Below are 20,905 nucleotides of genomic sequence, written 5' to 3'. Positions count from 1 at the left end.
AGCAGCATTGGGGGCCCTTAAATTATTATTGGTTGGTGTGTGTGTGTGTGTGTGTGTGTGTGTGTGTGTGTGTGTATGCTAAAGGAAAGACGTTTTTACTATTTTATATTTCCAAATGGTTTTCATATTTGCCTTACCCACTATTTATAGGAAACTAAAGTGTTGTCTTAATCACTTATTTTGGAAATCTGAGAAAAAGGCTGATGTATCCACAAGCTTAGGTTTTACTTTGGCATGTATAAACATGTAGAGGATGCTGTTAGCTCTTTTGGAAAAGAACTAATGTATGCTAGTTATGCTTGAAGCCTCATTAAAAACAAAACAAAAAGAAACATAGAGCTAGGGGTGGAGCTCAGTGGTACAGCACTTCTCTAGTGTGTACAGACCCTGGGTTCAGTCCTCAGCACAGCCAGAGGTGAAGGAAGAGAGGGGAAATGGGGGGGGGGGGGAGGTATGGATAGCTCTCTTACAAAGGAAACCTAAAATCGTGGATACGTCCAAACCTTATGTAAACTGAATATTTTTATATATACATGTGTACCTGTAAAGTTTAGCTTATAAATTTGGCAAATTAAAGAGTAACAACACTGACTGTGAGTAAAATGGGATAATGAAAACATGCTCTAATAAGATAGTCAGCGTTAGTTGCTATTTTTGTGCTTCAGAGGTATTTTTCAATAAAATATGAGTGACCTGGCATAAGCCCTGTGATACTGTGATAGTCGATTGATATTCCAGCTAGCTACGAGTGACCGATGGGTAGTCTATACTATGTGGCTTTGCTGAATAGAGAGATGATTCATGCCCCAGGTGTGACAAAATCGGGATGCCTCTGAGAACAGTGTCTAGTTTAAAACTTAGGAACTTTATTTCTAGAACTTTCCATTTAATATGCTTGACCGTGGTTGACCACGAGGAACCGAAACTGCAAAAACTGACCAGGGGAAACTTAAGTGTAACGTTGTACAAAGAAATAAGTTATCTGATGATTGAATTTAGTCTTAGTGTCTTGGTACACCAAGTAGAAGGTTCACAGTAGGTATGTCAGAAGATAAACAGATACAGTTGTGCATACCTTTAATCCCAGCAGGCAGAGGCAGGTGGATCTCTGCACCTTCCAGGCCAGCCTGGTCTATGAGGCAAGTTCTAGGATAGTCAAGGCTATGTCGAGAGACCTTGTCCTGGGGTGGGGGCAGTGGAGAGGGTGAGGGGGGATGTTCATAGTTTAGAGACTCTTGAGTATCTCCTGTGCCTAATGTCTTGCTAGGTACTTCAAGAAAGACACACATAGTGTAACTTTGCTTCCTGCTCCAGAGGCTGTTGTGCAGCCAGGGCCATGAGAGGAGCTTAATATAATGTAGAAACGTGGTGCTGCCCAGTGATCCAGATGGTGGGCCAGCATTGAGACGACATTTCCTGTGATTGCAGCAGACTTTCCCAGGTGAACATGGGCCAGGTAGAGGGACACACACTGTGTGTCTCAGCAGCGGAGGAGACCAGAGTCCTATTGCTTTGCTCTTCCTGAGAAGCTTATTCATCAGGAATGGAGGAAGGACAGACAGCAGATGGGTTGTGAGCCAAGTCAGGGAAGTGTTGGAGGGCGCTGTCAGGGCTGTGAAACGCGAACACTAATGAGGTAAGGGTGGCACATTTCCATGTGCCGGACTTTCACTGTGGTCTCTTGGCTCGTGTCGGATTTACTATCTCGGATGCCGTCCTGGAGAGAGTCTTGGCTGATGAGAGTCCTCCTCTGGAATGCTGGTCTGGCGGTGTTGCAGTAGAGACCTGTGTGCCCTCCGTGTGGCCAGCCTTCAGGGGCCACAGCCATGCGGGGACCACTGGGTCTTTGGAGATTGACTTGAATAATCTGGGCTTCACTTTTCCCACCTGGAAAATCGGAAGATAATATTGCTCACATTCTGTATTTTTGTAAAGAATGGATGAGGTCATATATGTGAATTTCTTAGCACTCCTCTTAGCCAGGATAACTGCGTGTGGTGGTGCACACCTGTAGCCCCAGTAACCGGAAGGCAGAGGAGGCAGGAGAGACGGAGTTCAAGGTCAACCATTGGCTACTTAGTGAATTTGAGGCAAGCCTGGGATACAGGAAATCTTGTTGTTTTTTTAAACAGTGTGTGTGTGTGTGTGTGTGTGTGTGTGTGTGTGTGTGTGTGTGGTGTTTACAGTAATTAAAGAAGTCATGGATTTGAGAAGGAATGGGAGGAACAGAGGAAGACTTACAGTATGGAGAGGGAGGGGTGGAAATGATGCATATATAGTATCCATGTATGAAATTCTCAAAAATAACTTTTTAAAAGTTAAACCCCAACCAAAAACCAAGAGAAACTGCCCAGTTAATGCTGGCAGTAAGTTTCATGGTCATCTTAAACTAAGTTTCAATATATTGTATAAGAATAGGAGATTGAGCAAACCTTAGGCTAGACACCTACAATTTTCTTCCTTTAAAAAATCATTAGTATATATAAATTGTACAAAAAATGAGTCTCACTGTGACATTTCATACATGCACATGACACACCACAGTCATTTTCACCCTCTAATGCTTACTAATCCCCCTCCCCTCAGCTCTGATGCCTTCTGTAATAATTTCTCCTCACAGCCTCTTTCTTTTCTTTTCTCTTTTGTCCTTCCTTCCTTCCTTCCTTCCTTCCTTCCTTCCTTCCTTCCTTCCTTCCTTCCTTCCTCCCTTCCTCACTTCCTCACTTCCTCACTTCTTCCTTCCTTCTTTCCTTCCTTCCTCTCTCCCTCCCTCCCTCCCTCCCTCCCTCCCTCCCTTCCTTCTTTCGAGACTATGTTTCACATAGCACAATCTGACTTTGAATTCACCATGTAGCTGAGGATTCATAGACATTTTCTTTGATAGATTATTTTTTTATTCTCCATAGAGTAAAAAAAAAAAATGTATTTAATAACTTAGCCCTTACCAGGATGCACAGTAGCATAGACCTATAGTTCCAGCTACATGAGAGCCTGTGTCTAGGAGTTTCATAGCAAGGCTGTGTGTCGAGGGAAAAAATTTACATTTGCTTAGCTTTTATGTATATGCATGTGTGTGAGCCTGTGTGAGTTTCTGTACACCGTATGTGTGTAGGAGCTTGCAGCGGCCAGAAGAGCAGCTGACATCCTCTGGAACTGGAGTTAGGGGTGACTGTGAACTCCCTGCCATGGGTGCTGAGACCCGAATCTGGTCCTGTACAAAAGCGGTGAGCACTCTTCCCCACGGAGCCCCCGCGCCAGTCCAGGCCCTTATTTTTAATCTGCTGTAAACTGTAGGTGCGAATTTCATTCCAAGTATATGATATAAAAAAGAATTCTCCTACTCCTCGTAGTTTCAGGTATTGAATAGAAAAAGAAGGTGATAAATAATTCCACGGCATAGTTGCAGGTTTTTGTCTTGTGAAGCCCGGGACTATTTACAGCCAGGCCAGGTGGTTAACTATGACTTGAGAAAGAACGGAGCAAATTGGGTTCTTGTGTTTTTAGACTGTTTGTTAGATGTGCAGTCTTTAAAACACTTTTATTTGACAAACACATTTAGTTTCATTTGGTGATACAGGTTAAAAATTCTCTTTTTAAAAGGATTTGTGTGTGTGTGTGTGTGTGTGTGTGTGTGTGCACTTGAGTGCAGCTACCCTTGAGGTCAGAAGTCAGAGGTCACGAGTGTTGGATCCACCTAAAGCTAGAGGTACAGGCTGTTATGAACTGCCTGATGTTGGTGTGAGAACTTGAACCCGGGTCCTTTGGAAGAACAGCAAGTGTTCCTAACCACTGAGCCATCTCTCGAGCCCCGCAGGTTAAAATTCTTAAATTCTAAGTCAGAAATACCGAATAGTATGTACTTTTGTTTGTTTGTTTTTTGAGACAGGGTTTCTTTGTATAGCCTTGGCTGTCCTGGAACTCACTCTGTAGACTAGACTGGCCTGGAACTCACAGAGATCTGTCCATCTCTGCCTCCTGAGTGTCGGGATTAAAGGTGTGCACCACCCCCCATCGGGAGCATGTACTTTTGGATAACTTCCTGTACCATAGTAAATATAAATTAGCAAAAAAATTTTAAAAGGTAAACACAGATTATTAGTTGTATGATTAAGTAATGTAAATGTTGAAAATTATACACATGACTCTATTAGTATTGCCTAAGAGTCATACTTTCATGAATCAAGAAATGGAGCATCTTCCATTGCTGGATGTTGTCCTGGGCTTTGAGGGCCATGGAGATGAATAAAGCAGGTCAGTTCCTATTTTCATGGTTCCAGTGGGAGAGGAGGCTAGGTTAGGAAGTGAATAAACTTGTTAGGAGAGCGAGCGCTCTGCTGTCCCTGGCTGCTTTGAAGACATGAAATAGGATGCTGTAGGCGAAGAGCCTAAGTTAGAATGCCTGAGGCTTCCAGTGACAGAAGATGCCACTGGAGCTGGGCCAGATAGTAAGGAGCAGGCCAGGCACCGGGCACAGCTCATCTGCAGCTTGAGAACCTTATGAGGAACCTGCTTCCTCTTGTCTCTCTCCCTGTTACCATCACTGAATACCTCCGGGTTGGTCCTCCGGGATACAGGATGTCTACAAGAGTGGAACCAGCTTCTCTTGTAGAAGGAGGGACATTGTCTCCTGTCTCTGCTCTTTTAGGAGCTAATAAGTCTTTGCCACACGTTATCCTAATGGGACTGAAGCTGTCGGTACACGGATTTACCATGTTTGCTGTAGAGTCCTGAAGAATGTTGTTCCACGGCCACTACAGTGAGTGACTGGGGTGGCCTCTGGAGTCACCTTGCCAGGCTGACATTGCTAGCAGCGTCATTGTAGCCCAAACGAAGGGAACAGAAGTCAGTGATGATTATTGTCAAGCAGAACTTGAAGAGTGATGGAACTCTTCAATTAAATGTGATTTTCAGCTTGCTCTTAATTTCTTTTCTGTCATTGATTTTTTTTTAGGATGCCAGTATAGTCAGCTTCAGTGTTATGTTTTTGTTTTTCAAGTACTCCTTAATTATAAATAAAATTGAAATTAGAGCAATGGACTTCTTTTTCTGTAGTGGATTATAGAGTTTATCCTAAACCTATTCACCTTTTTCTTTTTGTATTTTCATTTGTTTTTTTTAAATATATTTTTATTTGAGATAGAGTTAAACTCCCCCCTCCCCCCACCTTTTCCTCCCTGTAACCCCTCCCAGGTACTTTGTTTCAAACTCTCCCCATGTTTCAGGGCTGGCCACTCTGCACTGAACAACCAGTAAGGCACCTCATTCCTGGGAGAGGCTAACTCTCCTTCTCTCAGCAGTCACTCATCTTTAGTTCTTGTCTGGGCCCCCACAGAAATTTCCCCCTTCCGTGTTAACCTGCCCGTTGGTATTGCTGTTGTTCTGACCTTGTTCCTGCAGCCATTCCTGGGAGAGACCTTTTCCACAGCAGACTTCTGGGTATTCTGGCTCTTCAGCTATGCTCCCTGAACTGTAGATGGAGGAGCTATGGTGTAGATGCATCTGTTGGGGCCTGGCTCCTCGTGGCCCGTTGATCTCCGCATTGTGTCTAGTTGTGGTTTTCTGTGATGGTCTCCATTTGTTTTAAAGAGAGGCTGCTTTCACGCAGGGTGGTAGCTACACATATCTAGGAAAGGTGGTCTCATACACGTAGGTTTTATTTTTGTTTTTAGGTTATATGTATTTATGTGTGGACTTAACACGAGTCCAGTGCCCATGGAGGCCAGAACGGGGCATTGGATCCCCTGGAACTGAAGTTATAGACAGTTACCAGCATGGATGTTGAAAACGGTATTCCAAGTCCTTTGCAAAGCCAGTGTGTGTATGCTCCTAACCTCTCTCCAGCCCTCCATTCACTTTGAATTTACCTCATCCAGAACAGATAAACGCAGCTACCTATTAGTGCAGGACCAAGAGAGTACTGGTTGAAGGTTCTTGATGGAAACATATTTAGTTTGACAACTTGGATGACATTTTGTTTAAAAATCAAAAAGGTGAGTTACTTGCTGATGGATTTACTTAATCCAGCTTGCCGTGTAGAGTGTGTGCTTAGTAAGTGTTGGTTGACTGAAGTCCTTCGCAGAACTCATGACCAAGATAAACATAAACCTTTTTATGCTGTGTAATTATGCTTTGTTTTTAGTTGGCATGCTTTTTTTTTTCTCATTTAGTTATCAATTCATGCAGCTGGTGTTGGATTTTTATCAGGCACTGTGGAGGATAGGGCTAAGAGGGCCTTCATCTGTGCCCTTAGGAAGCCCAAGAGAACTAGGGACAGAGTTGTTGATGGCAGAGTGGGCATGCGTGAGGTACCCACCCAGCAGTCTCTATGGTGAGAGCCCAGCCCAGCTGTGGGCCGCCAGCAGATGTCTTGGAGAGGTTCCCCTGAAATCCTGAAGAATGTGTGGGGAAGTGGGGTGTGGAGCCCAGTTGGACAAAGTTCAGCTCAGATATCAAGGTAAGAAATTATTTGGTCAGTGTGGAAAACTACAAATAATTCTGGAAGTGAGAGAGAGTATGTGAGGTTAATTAGAGGCTCTGGAAGGGTTTGCACCCTTGGTCAAGGAGCAATGGACCGATTTTGAACATAGTAGTCCTATGTGTCAAGTTAGCACCAGAGAAAGGATAAGCATCGGATAGTTGTTGAGTTTAGTCCCCAGTATCTATGTTGGGTGACACACGACTGTCTGTAACTCCAGCTCTAGGGAATCTAAAAATCCTCTAAGACTCCTAGGACGTCTGTACTTACGTGCACGCACCTACACAGACCCATGTACATATAATTGGGAAAAAAAAGTGGGGGGTGCTACAGAGGTCTCCCAAAGATGACAGGGCTCCTGTGATACGGTGATGGGAGGATAAAGAGGTGGGAGGGTGAACTGTAGGTCTAATCACGGTGAGTTCATTCTGTAGGCTTCAGTGAAAGATGGATTGGTGGGGAAGCAGGACAGGGTGACTGTCATTCAGGTGGTTAGCACAGGCTTCTGTGTGGGGATTTTAATATAGTTCCCATGTTAATCTTATATAGCTTGGTCCATTGAAAGTGTGCATAGTTATAAGTGATAGAGGAAGAGCTGTATAGTATCATTAGATAGCCCTCCGCCACCCCCCACTCCTGAAGATTGACTTATTTTATGTGTAAGTGCTTGCCTGCATATCGGTATGTGCATCACATGCATGCCTGGTGCCCACGGAGGCCCAGGAGAGGGTGTTGGATTCTCTGGGACTGGAGTTACAGCTGGCTGTGAGCTACCATGTCGGAGCTAGGAACTGAACCCAGGTCTCTGTAAGAGCAGGAAGTGCACCTGCCTGTGAGTATCTTAGTATGGACCCATGTGTGCTATGCTACGTGTGTGCAATGTTTTCTTCTTCTTCCATGTAGGTTCTAGGTATCCAGCTCAGGTCACCAGCAAGCAGCTTACCCACTGAACCATCTTGGCGGCCTGTAATAGCTTATAAAATCCTTTAGCAAACATAAATCTCAGAAAGCCATACTGTTTAAACATATGCTCTATAAATGTAGCAAAGGGCAGTAACAGATACTGTGTAACACCTAGGATCCGATGTTGTGAATCGTTTTCGTGTCTCTCCTCCTTCCCTGTGCTTTGATGATTGGAATTTTTAATCTGTTAATGCGTTTGGTGGCAAGCTTTTCATTTTTGCTACTTTTTTTTTTTGTAAATTAAGATTTAAAAAAAGATTAAGACATTTTAAAAGCAGTATATAGTGGAGATTGACTTTGTTGGAAGCAGATGAATTTTCTGGGGAGATAATCTTTAAAAAATGACATGTCAGGGAAAAATGTGATTTTAGCCTCTATAGAAACATAATAGTAAAAACTGCCTGGCATAGAAATATTTTTTTTTAGTCATATAAAAAATTAAGAGATTTGGTTTTGTCTGAGGCTTTTATCTAAGCTAACTCATGCTGAAATCTGGGAACTAGGTACATGGCTTTACACTTACATTGCCACAAATGCTTTAGGGCTTTGCAAATCCCAGGGGCACCGTGGACGAAGCAAGGCATTCGCTGCTGAAGGCATTTATCTAAAGTCTGATTGGAAGGGGCAGTGGAGAGATTGTTGGTAAAGTGCTCGCCCCTAACCTGTGTAAAAAACAAAGTGTAGACTGTAAGAACCAGAGGTAGAGAGGACCAGACCAAAACAGCGTCTTCTGGGTGTAACAGGACCAGTGCACCCAGGAACTCACTCACGGCCGCTGTACTTGCGTGCACTAGATCTGTACAAGGTGAAGGCAGTCAGCATTCTAACACGATGGGAAGTGGTTCATGGGCCCTCAGCCCTCACTGAGAAGCCCTGGGCTGTGCCTGAATTCCGAGGAGGGAGAGTCAGTTTTCCTTATGGGTGTGCCCTCGTGTACACCCAGAAGTATATGGGCAGCATAAAGTCGAGTCCGTGGGTTATTATGTTAAAAAACAAAGAAAAGAAAAAAAGAGGACAGGAAGTTGGGAGTAGGGAGGTCAGGGTGGATCTGGGAAGAGTTAAGGGGAAGAGTTGGAGGTGAATGCGATCAGAATACATTGAGGGCCAGAGAGATGGCTCAGTGGGTAAGACCACTGGCTGCTCTTCCAGAGGACCACGTACAATTCTCAGCACCCATATGGCGGCGCACAACCAACCGGCTGTAACTCTGGTTCTAGGGGATCCAACACTCTTCTGGCCTCTTGTGGCATCAGGCACGGTCTTGGAGCAAAGACTTATATACAGGCAAAACACCCTACAGATAAATGCATAAATTTATGAATGCATAGATGCATAAATTACATTTAGAAAGCGCCATTGTATGAAATTCTCCAATAATTAATAAAAATACGTATTTTTTTTAAAAACCAGACTTGGCGGTACATGCTTATAGTCCCAGTACTTGAAAGGTAGAGGCAGGTAGCCTGCCTGCTTAATCTAATGGGTGAGCTGCAGGCCAATGACAGGCCTTGTTTCAAAGGTGATGATGTTCCTGAGATACCTGGGAATCCCAGGAATGGTATTGGAGGTTGTCCCCTGGCCTTGAGACACGTGCGCGCGCGCGCGCGCGCGCGCACACACACACACACACACACACACACACACACACACACACACACACACACAAACTATAAGTAAGAATCAGTGTCTTAACTCTTGACACTTCTGTGCCTTCCGATTCTATAAACCCCAGAGATCCACGAGACAGGGTGGGGAGGGGACATAGAGGAAGGCGTTGTATATGCAGTTGAATGGATTTTCCATATTCCTCCATTCCTTTTAACAGTAGGAGCACAGACACAGTCCTGTTCCCTCGCTTCCCTTGAAGCATCCTCTCCTGTGCCACAGATGGGTGTTTTCCCCGTGGGTAGTGATGGGGCACACTTTGAGATAGTTCAGCCCTGAGAAGAACAGCTTCTCTGTGCTCTTGGCAGGGCCATCTCCAGAGGAGCATGCGGTGAAATGTCTGTGGCTGCGATGATCTCCTACCCCACGCCCCGCACCCACCCAGGGCGTCCGTTTGCAGAGGAGTCTCGTAAAATCACGGATTCCCGTAGGCCTTCCCGGTGGTTTATGGCGCCAGCAGCACACTAGGTCTGAAACAGAAGCGAGCTTTCAGGCGATCTTGAGTGCACTGTTCTTTTTATTAAGGTGAGAGGCAGGGCTAGAGTGAAGTGATGGATGGTGGTGCAGCTCTCCAGAGTCTTACCCCTAAAGCCTAGTGAGTTCTAGAACAAAATTCTTCTGCTGAGGGTCGTTCTTTCTTGGGCTCCCCTTTTCGTTTATAACAGGATCTCTCTCTCTGTTTCTCTGTCTCTCTCTCTGTCTCTGTCTCCTCTCTCTCTCTCTGTGTGTGTGTGTGTGTGTGTGTGTGTGTGTGTGTGTGTGTGTGTGTCTGGCTCACTCAGTACTGGAGATAGAGGCAAGATTGTCACACTTCCAGACAGGCACTCTATAGCTGAGCTACAATTCTAGCCCTTTTTTTTTTTACTTTTTCTTTTGACACAGGGTCTCACTAACTTGCCCAGGCTGGCCATGAACTCACTGTCACTCAGCAGGCTTTGGACGTGTGATCTTGCCTCAGTCCCCTGAGTGGCTGATCACATGCCTGGCTAGTTAATTGAGGGTTTCTTTCCTCACCGTTTTGATGGTTTGTGTCTCCTTGTGTCCTAGGCTGTTAAATGCCTCCTGGTTGCTCACACAAAGGGCACCAGACTGTAGTGGTTTGTGCTGGTGTTGAAATGATTCCAGGGTGAGGTGACTGCAGATGGCAAGTGGGAACTGAGCTTAGATGACCTCTGTAATAACCCTCTGACTGACCTCAGCAGTCCGTGTAATTTGCTTTTCACTGTGCTCCTACATGAGGGTTGTGACTTCTTACGAAGAGCCAGAGCCTCTACGTCCGGCCCAGGCCCTGGGCAGGTGTCTGTGTGCTCTTTGAAGGAAGGATGCTAAATAAGGCCTTTGCAGTAGGTGGTCTTTGCCGTTGGCCAATGGTGGTAGCATTGTTGCTGTTATAGATGTGATTAAAAATCCATAAGGAGGGGGCTGGAGAGAAGGCTCAGCAGTTGAGGTTGCATGCGTTTCTTCTGAAGGACCTGAGGTCAGGTCACAGCACCCACAGCTGCCAGTAACTACAGCTCCAGGGGATGCGAAGCTCTGACTGACACCCGCACACACACACACACACACACAAACACACACACACACACACACACACACACACACACACACACACACACACCCCAAATAAATAAAATAAAAATCATAGAAAGAAAATTTAAAAATAAAACCCCAGCCTAGTGGTGGTGGTACACGCCTTTAATCCCTGGATTTGGGAGGCAGAGGCAGGTGGATCTCTGAGTTTGAGGCCAGCCTGGTCTACAGAGCGAGTTTTAGAACAGCCACGGCTACACGGAGAAACCCTGTCCCCAAACCCAACCCAACCCAACCCAACAAAACAACACAACACAACACAACAGAAAGGAATCCATCAGGGGGCGCTGCTCAGCAGCAAGGCCAGAGTTGGGTGTAGTTCATGCAGCTGGGTGCAGGGCACCTTCGTTCTTATAAGGTTATCTTCAGGTTCAGACGCCAAGCTGAGGTAGTTTATGGTTGACTCAGGACACCTTTCAGGGGAATGGCTGAGGCCTGCAGCAGTGGCCAATCCTGTTGCCTGCCTAATCGAGTGAGTGGCAGGAATATGGATCAGCCTCTCTTGGTGTTGGTATTGGTCACAGCAGCGTCCCGAGATAACTTCACTTCATTCCTTGGTGTTTTAGGTGAGATGAGTGAGAGCCGAGCAAAGAGAGTTCGAATAAAAGAGGTCGACGGCTGGACCCTGAGGATGCTAATTGATTATGTTTACACCGCAGAAATTCAGGTCACAGAAGAAAATGTACAGGTAAGAGCAGACGCTTCACGCTGCTTAGCTCTTTATGTGTGCCGGTTTTTCTAATCTAAAAAAACACATTCCCACACAGCATACAGTTCGTGCCAGCAGTGATAAGATTCACTGTTGAAATTTTATTTTCTGAGGGACATTGGGGATGACTGCATCATCTTAATGGTGTTTCTGATTTCAGTCCCTTTTATATCTTCGCAGATCCGAGACACATCTTTTATCTCTCTGAGTAATGCTCCCTCTCTGTGACAACACTGTCACAGTCTTTATGGCTCCTGCTTCATGCAGCCCACAGTTTTTCTTTATTCCTTTGAAGGATAAAGTCTACAAAGGATGTTTTTGACTGCCAACATTCATTCGTTCCTTATTGAGTAACCTCTTTCAGTAATTCCGGAATTTAGCCAAAATTTGATGTGGCATCTTATTTTCCTCAGAGAACAAATGTTTTATGTACGTAAAATAAATGTTTAAATGTTTTAAGTGCCATGGAAGGGTGTGGCTGAAAAAGTGGAAGTTTCTTCTCAGAATAGCCCCGATTTGAATAAGAATGGTCCCTACAGGCTCATATATTTGACTGCTTAGTCTCCAGGGAGCGGAACTATTTGAAAGGATTAGAAGGATTAAGAGGTGTGGTCTTGTTGGAGGAAGTGTGTCACTGGGGGTGGGCTTGGAGGTTTCAGATGCTCAAGCCAGACCCAGTGGCTCTCTCTTGGCCTGAGGATGAGGATGTAGGTCTCAGCTTCTGCTCCAGCTTCATGTCTGCCTTCCTGTCATCCCCATCATGGTGGTAACGGACTAAACCTCTGAAACTGTAAGCAAGCCCCAATTAAATGCTTTCTTTTATAAGTTACTCTGGTCCTGGTGCCTCTTCCCATCTTCCCAGCCATAGAACAGTGATGAGGACAGGCTCTTTTCTGTGAATATTCCTCACATAACCATCTTCTCCTTCCTGAGAAGGTCAGCTGCTGTTCTCTGTTTGAGACAGATCCCTTCAGCCATGCATTGATTCAAGTACATGAGCACACGGCAGGCATGCATAGAATTTAAATTTTGAGTGTGTTTATTCTGTATTTGTTTGGCAACTTTTTTTTTTTAAACTCAACAGAATGGCTTGTTCTTTTGTGTGCTGTTTCATAGGGTAATGGGTGTGCATGACGCTCCCTTTTTATGGATTTCTGCAGTGAATGGGCATCTTAATATTTGCATGCAAGAATCCCACAGGCTGGACTCCCAAAAGTGGAGTGAGTTGAGCAAAGAATATGTGCATCCTTTAATTCTGGGCGGCTATGCCCTGTCAACATTTAAATGCAACATTTGTATTTATTTAGTCCTTTCAGCTATTTTTAGTTTATATGTCTGAGTTTGTGTGAGTGTATGCCGTGTGTGTGTGTGTGTGTGTGTGTGTGTGTGTGTGTGTGTGTGTGTTCAAGCGCTCGTGACCCCTGGAGCTGGACTTCCAGGTGCTTATCATCTTCTCGACATGCGTGCAGAGAACCAAACTTTGGTTTTCTGGAAGAATAAGCAAGCATTCTCTGCTGCTGAGCCATCTCGGCGGCCCCTAGAACCAAACTCTGAAGAAACAGTTTCTCAATTCTACTGGGACAGACCAGATAGGAGTTCCATATCTTCTGCCTCTGACGGGCTGAAATGTTCTACCTCGTGTTGAACGGAGACTGAAGAACCGCTGTCATGGCATGATGCCTGCTAACTGTAAAATGTTAGCTGCAGGAAGCTGATACTCCTGGCGGTCCTTTGAACTATTCTCTTTATAGACTGTATAGACTTGGCTTGGGACCTTTCACTTAAGAGGTAAAATGTTTGCAAATCCACCATGCGTTTTGGAGTTGTGACTAAGGGTGATTGGATCATATGCTTAATGATCCATCCATTTTTTTTTTTTTTTTTTTTTTTTTAATCTGTGGTGGGGCATATACGCTCTGGTACACATGCAGAGATCAGAGGACCACCTTGCGCATCATTTCTTGCCTTCCACCTTGTTTGAGGCAGGGTCTCTTTGTTGTTCAACACTACACCAGGTTAGCTGACCAGGAAGCTTCCAGGGAGTCTCCTGTCTTGCTGTAGGAACTTTGGTATTATTAGGATACATCCTACTGTACCCGGCTTTATGTGGGTTCTGGGGATTTGATCTCAAGTCTATGTTTGCATAGCAACCACTTTACCCACTATGCCCTCTTCAGAACCTTGAATGAACATGTGTTTTAGTGTGGAGGAATGTGTTGGCATTATGTTAGGAAATGAGAGTAGGTTGCAATACGTCACCTCCTTCTGGACTTTTCTGTACATTTAAACTATTTTTGGGTTCCGGAGACATTGTCTTCAATAAGAAAGTACCTTGGTTTTCCTTTGTTATGCTTTTTATTTGTTGATGTGCATGAGGGTCTTTATGCTTGATACCTACCTAGCAGATGGGTTACAGGTGTCTGTGACACGTAATGGCCACGTGGAGGGAAATTGCTGAAGATGTGCAGTCCTGAGAGTCTAAACAGTAAGGTCTGTCCTTCCTGTAGTTTGTAGCAGTTTTTACCGTGGGGACATTGCCTGTGAGGAGTGAGAACACCTCTCAGGTTTCTTTTAATAACTGTCACACTCCCGTTTTAATATATTAGTCACAGCCTTTGAGAGGAACTCCTTGCCGTGATGGTTTGCCTTGTGTGCGTTGCTAGCCCTTACAGAAGTACATTTTCAGAGTTGCATTGGGCGGCCTTCTTAGTTCTATAGCTTTCCTTTAGAGGGGGAGGGGGTTTCTTCAGCTTAGGGGTACCCCGGTTTAATAAAATCCTTATTTTGTAGTCCACTGGAAAGCCCATGTTGTGAAAAGACATTTCTGTAGCTAGTAGTTTTTAGTGAACTCTAGGGTGAGGCTGTATAGATGAGTGAGTGTCAAACTTCTCTTTACTCGGCTTTGATTATCTTTGTCTGTCTGTGCGTTGTTTAAAGTTTCTCGTCCAGTCCAGTCCGTTCTGAGGAAAGGGGCAGTGCGCTGGAGGTGACCGGAGACCTCAGGGCAGTTACGTTGAAGTCTTATGTGGTTACCTGGTGACACCAGGCTGGTTGCCTTGTGTACTGTTTTTTTTTCTAGAATGGATGGTGAGAACAGAACACTGTAGAATGCAAATTTTTGCTCTTGTTGCTTGATTTTCGCATCAGACCTAGAATCAAATCTTTTGTAAGACGAACTCCTTTTTCTAAGCTTCTGATTTGGAAGCAAAGCTGAGTGACAGTGTGACAAGTGTCTCTGGGGTCGTGTGTTTCGTCGAGACTCTCAGCGCTTTAGGGTACTTGGGACCAGCTGTCTCTCGGTCAGCTGGTGACAGAAGAGGACCTTTGTCCTGTTTCTCCTGTCTTCTAGTATGAGTTCCTTCCCCAGCGGTCTCCTATTGCACACATTTAAAACACTACGATAGCTATTTGAGGTGAAGGCTGTTAACTTTGAGTCACAGTGAGGGAATGAGTAATTTGAGGATTTCACTCCAAAGAAGGAAGAATCTCTCTGTATTATATAAGCAATAAGGCTATTTCAAGTTTCCTTGATTTTGATTTTTTTCCCCCCTTGGTAGTACTGTTGGTTTTTTGTTAGGTATTTTTAAACTTTGAGTTTGGCTGTTTTGTTTCATATATTTCAAAGTTGACGAATAATTTGAGCTGAATGAATTTACAGTCATTTGGGTTCTCAAGGGAAGGTGAAAGGAAAACCTGTATTTCCCCATGACCTCGCTCTAGTTTGGCCTCTTTGTACAAATAGCATATTGTCTTTTCTGCCTTCTTCCCAACTGGCTAAAATGTGCTACCGCATGTCTGAATTTGCTTCTTAGCAGACTTTATAAATATTATAAATCTAGGGAATAAAGAAAACAAAGCTGCAGCCTGCTGTTAAAAGGGCTTTTAAATGTCTCCAGTCACGGACGCCTCTAAGCTTTTCCTCAGGGGAGGGGAAAAAGAATATGCCTGAACTTTTGCATGCTTTCAGAAGATCCATGTACATTTTCCTTCTTTCTCAGTACTGTAAGAAGCCGTAGCCAGCCCAGCGTTGTGACGCATGCCTGTGATACTAACATATAACACATGCCTGTGATAGTAGCTCAGCTGTTCTCAACCTTCCTGATGCTGAGACCCTTTAATACAGCTCCTCAGGTTGAGGTGACCCCCAACCATAAAATTATTTTGTTGCTACTTCATAACTGGAATTTTGCTAGTGTTATGAATCATAATGTAAATATCTGATAGGCAGGATGTCTGACATGTGACCCCTGTGGAGGAAGTGAGAACCTCTGCATGAGGGAGGCTGAAGTGCGAGGGCCATGAGTTCGAGGATAGCACAGGGACCCTGCAGGCATCGATGCAGGCAGTGATCCATGAAGAGATGAGAATGAAAACCTGGTTCAGATTGACTTCGTCTGCATATTTAAAACACAGTATAATTTGGGGAAAAGTTTCTAGGCAGCAGCCATTCCTACTCCAGGTATACTAAAAAGCTTACGATATGACTACTTAGAAACTCCTTTGCAAAGGACATGTGACCATGAGGGTGGGTTCTGCAGCTGAAAGGCTAATTGACTGTGGTTTCTGATGAAGTTAGCATAGAGGTCAGCAGTATATAAAATACCTGTGTAAAATACATCTCCCCAAGAGTAGGTTCAACTGGGAGCTAAAGATAACTGTTTAGGGAGGGAGAGTCTGGGATGAGCATTCTGAGAGATCTGGGCAAGGTCTGCCTTCACAGATAGCAAAAGGATCACCGGATCCTAAACAATATCCACTCCCAGCCTTCTGGTCAGGAAAACAGGTATTTTATCTCCTCCATTGAGGAGAGGCCCCTGTGTGTTTAACATTGATGGTTTCCCTAGTGATCTGTGGGTGCGAGGACCTGTGTGACTCCAACAGAGGGCAACATAGTAAGAACCCTGTCTCAAAAAATAAAAAACCATAGATGCATTAAATAAAAACATATGATTGTGTGTATGAATATTATTAAAGTAGCATTTTTAATCAGGTATATCTCCAACCATATACTGTGCATTATATGTGTGTGATATGAGTGTTATATGTGTGATAATAGTGTTATATGAGATATGTACCAATTGCAATTAAAAAGATAGGCTCAGAGTGCTTAAATAACTTTTTCAACACCATCCAACTTATAAAGAGATTTTATTTTATTTGTATGCATACACATTAGTGTGTGCCAGTGGTCAATACTGGTGTCTTTTTTGCCCTTCATGTTACTGTGTGTGTGTGTTGCATATGTGTGATATATGCGTACGAGTGTGTATACTCGCAGAGACCAGAGGCAGGCATTGGATATCTCCCTGCATCACTCTCCGCCTTATTCTTTTGAGGCATGGTCTCTCTCTGAACCTGGAACTCGCATTTTTTGCTTAGGTTGGGATCTAGCAATCCTCTTCTCCACTCCTCTCCGTGCTGATCTTATAGGGATATAGGGCCGTGCCTGGTTTATACGTGGGTGTTGGGATCTGAATTCTGGTTCTCATGCTTGCCCACCAAGAACTCTTAGCTGCCGATACAATCTCTCCTTGAACCTGGAGCTCACTGCTTTGACTAGTGGCCAGCAAGCCCTGAGATCATTCTGTTATTGCTTCTCCAGTGTTGGAATTATGCATGTGTGGTGCCCAACCCCACACTTGGCTGGCTTGTCCTTTCCGTTTGTCTTTCTTTTTTCCCTCCCTCCCTCCCTTCCTCCCTCCCTCTCTCCCTCCCTCCCTGTCCTCCCTGTCCTCCCCTTCCTTCCTCCCTTCCTCCCTCCCTCCTTCCCTCCTTCTTTCCTTCCTTCCTTCCTTTTTTCCTCCCTCCTCCCCTTCCTCCCTCCCTCCCTCCCTCCCTTCCTTCCTTTCTCTCTTCGTTCTGGATATTAGAGATCGAACCCAGGTCCTCATATTTCTACAGCAAATACTTTACCTATTGAATCATCTCCCCAGTACTTTTTTTTTTTTAAGATTTATTTATTTATTTATTATGTATACAGAAGAGGGTGCCAGATCTCATTACAGATGGTTGTGAGCCACCATGTGATTGCTGGGAATTGAACTCAGGACCTCTGGAAGAACAGCCACTGTTCTTAACCTCTGAGCCATCTCTCCAGCCCCTCCCCAGTACTTTTTTAAAGAGACTTTTATAAATTAAAAAATATTGACTGGGGATATATAGTTCCATTGTAGAGCACATGCCTAGACTGTGCAAGGCCCTGAGTTAGATCCCCGTACCACCAGAGAGAAAAGAAAAGATCGAGACTTTTACAATAGAAAAGAAAATTTCCCATATCCCAAGGTTACTTAAGCTAGGTGTTAGCATTTTTGGAGACTCTAAAACATTTCAACTTTTTCACCATTTATTTCTTTACTAGATTTATAGTTTTTCATACATTTTGACTTTTCAGCTTTGGGGTATGTTTTGGCTAGTTAAAAGTAGGTGTTTTGCACTTGATGTAAGTGTGAAAACTAAAGGTAATAATAAAGTGTGAAAAACAAAGGTAATAATAAATAGCGCTGTGTAAACAAGTGCTCACTCACACGGTGATTTTATGAACATTCATCCCTTGGCTCCATTTGTATTGGAGTGCTGTCATTGGAGGGGGATTTGATAGTTTTAAGTGGGTGAGTTTTAAGTAATTCATGGAAGTTATATGTTGCGTCAGCAGGAATTGTTTGGGACAAGAATATCTCATTTCTTTAGAAATGGAACAATTTCAAAATGGGCATTTTTGAGAGCTTTAAAATCCGTTCTTGATAATAAACACAAATGGCAGTGGGGATGGTTGTTGTGGTGAAGGAGGGGATACTGATAATGGTGCCAGCAGAGGAGGTGGTGTTGGTGATGATGATGGTGGCGGTGATGATGATGGCGATGATGGTGGTGGAGCAGGTGGTGTTGGTGCTCATGGAGGAGTGATATTGGTAATGGTGATGGTAAAGGTGGTAGTGTTGGTGATGAGGGTGATGGTGGAGAAGATTGTGGTGGTGGTGATGGTGGTGATAGAGGAGAAGATTGGTGGTAATGATGGTGGTGATGGAGGAGAAGGTTGTGCTGGTAGTGATGGTGGTGATGGAGGAGAAAATTGTTGTGATGTTGCTGGTGATGATGGTGATAGAGAAGATTGAGGTGATGTTGCTGGTGATGATGGTGATGATGGAGAAATTGTGGTAGTGATGGTGGTGATGGTGATGCTGCTGCTGGTGGTGCTTCTGGTAGTAATGGTAGAAATGGAGTGGTGGTTGAGGAGGTGAACATGGTAAAGATGGAGGTGGTGGTAACGGTAGAAGTGATGGCAGAAGTAGAAATGGAAGAGGCACACAGCAGTGTCTGTTACACGAAGAGCTACTGTTATGTGGATACGAGAGCTTTAAACTCAGTTCCTGGTGATAAACACAAATGGTAGTGGAGATGACTGTGGTGGTGGAGGAGAGGATAGTGATAATCCTATAGCGCCTATATTCTAGCTTATCTATAAAGAAATTTGGCTAAGGGAGAGGTGATTGGCGTGACCAAAGCCAAGTATGTTTGGGATTTTGGAGTGTCTGTTCCTACAGGGGGCTAGAGAGCAAGCCCAAGATCTGGGACTTAGCATGTGAGGCTTTGGGGCCCATATTGTGGCTTGGGGGAGCACACTCATGTTCAGGACGGCTGGGTTCATGGCAGGCCAGACTGTAAACACTGGCTTGGAGTTTGCTTAACTTGACAGTCTTGCAAAGGATTTTTTGTTGTTGTTGTTTGTTTGTTTGGTAAACAGGACTGAACTGGAAGATCAGAGGTTTGAAGCATCTGAGTGTGGACAGGACAGGTGATCAGTTGGGCCAGAGTGGGTAGCCACCACTGTTTCCTACACGTGGCTTGTACCTTCTCCTTTCTCACTTCTGAGCTGTTGAGTTTGCATGTTTTTTTCTTCTCACTGCCAATAGTGATCTTGACGAATTCCAGTTTTCAGTCGATCATCTGTTAAATATTTATGGAGGGTTTATTATGTGCCAGGCAGGGTTCTGTCCATTGACCATTCAATGTCAAACAAGGAGACAAAGTCTCTTTCTGGAAAACCTTTATGTTGTTGTTGGGGGCGGGGGCAAGGCAAACAATAAGGTCTCAGATAAACAGGATAGTTTTGAGTTATTACTGTGCTCTGGGGAGGACTCACTTGAACAGAAAGCTGAATGAAGAGAAGTAAGGAAGGACAGAGAGATGAAGCAGAGAATACCCCAGCAGAAGGAACATCATGTACAGTGATGGCAGGAAGCTGGGCATACTTAAGGTCAAAAAGTAAAAGGTTTATTGGCTTTTATGTTTTGTATGTTTGTCTTTGGTTTTTTGAGTCAGAGTCTCTCTACATAGCCATTGGCTCTCCTGCAACTCACTATGTAGACCAGGCTGGCCTCTGCCTCCCCATGATGGGATTCAAGGCATGCACCACTGTGCCTAGCATAAGGTGATTATCGTTTGAGGAGAGTGTATATATTATGGAAAGAATGAAGAGATGACATTGGGAAGGTAAATAGATCAGATGAAGTAGGAATTTACTTTAGTGAGGAGGTGGGGTTTCATTCTATATGCAGGATTTTAGACATTACTTCCTTCTTCCAGTTGTTGTGTGGAAGATGGATTGTAGGTATAATAGTGAAAGTTGGGAGGTCATTTATTTCATTTTTTTAAATTTTATGTATGTGTTTAGGTGTTTGCCTATATGTCTGTCTGTGCACTGCATACATGCCTGGTGCCCAAAGAGTCTCGAAGAGAGTATTGGATCCCCTGGGCCTAGGTTATGAACAGTTGTAGTCTACCATTTTGGTGCTGGGAATCAAACCAGAGTCCTTCAGAAGAGCAGCAAGTGCCGTCTCCCACTCTCGAGGTCATTTAGATATCTGTTGGGATAGGTCAGCTGAGAGGATGGGTGTTTGCCATGAAGTGGTGAATCGTGGTTATTAGATTTGGGAGATGTTTGGAGGTAGGGCCAATGAATTGGTGTTTGCCTCGAAGGAGATAAAGGTTTACCAAGGATGGTCTGAGGAGTGGAGCAGACAATCGTGTGTTGTTTCAGATGGTGAAGACATGGGATGGGGGCACGTTTTGGAGATAGTGGGGACTGGGGATTAGTGGTTCTTTTTTGGTAATGTTCAGTTTGACGGTTGAAGTGTACTTCTAAAGTGATGTTGAGCAGGTTTGATTCTGTGGTGAGAAAGGATCAGATTTCACGAACTTGGCACTTAGGTGCTATGGAAATCACTGAACTGAGTACCATCACTTTGAGCTGTAGCGTAGGGAATGGAAGGAAAAAGAGAATGAAAGACCAGGGGTAGTTTTGAGTATTCTGCAGTCTGGATGAGCAGATGAGCCAGTTATAGAGCAGGAAGCTTGGTGGCTGCCGGTTTTAGAGAAGGGAGTACTCTGAGGAAAGACGCTGGGAGTTTGCGACAGGCCGAGAGAGTGGAGAGTGATTTGACGTTGGCTGGGGTAGCGCCATCAGGGTGGGTGTTATTACTCAGCGGTTTACCTCGCATAGTCTC

The 20,905-nt window shown here is 44.4% G+C and overlaps 1 protein-coding gene across 2 annotated transcripts in view; it reads left to right on the top strand.

Annotated features, from left to right (window-relative positions):
• The window catches only part of Klhl2 (kelch like family member 2), a 109,967-nt gene that overhangs the window by 27,883 nt on the left and 61,179 nt on the right, over positions 1–20,905 (top strand). Inside the window, exon 4 of one of the 2 annotated variants that reach the window (XM_059244512.1) lies at positions 11,260–11,381. The exons of the other annotated variant lie outside the window; for it this stretch is intronic. Within the exon in view, the coding sequence (XP_059100495.1) occupies positions 11,260–11,381 (122 nt within the window). The remainder of the gene's footprint in view (positions 1–11,259; positions 11,382–20,905) is intronic. 2 annotated transcript variants of the gene reach the window in all.

Source organism: Peromyscus eremicus, chromosome 17 (assembly GCF_949786415.1).
Source record: "Peromyscus eremicus chromosome 17, PerEre_H2_v1, whole genome shotgun sequence".
NCBI lineage: Eukaryota > Metazoa > Chordata > Mammalia > Rodentia > Cricetidae > Peromyscus > Peromyscus eremicus.
Note: the sequence above shows the minus strand (reverse complement) of the source record. Positions and strands in the feature narration are given on the sequence as shown.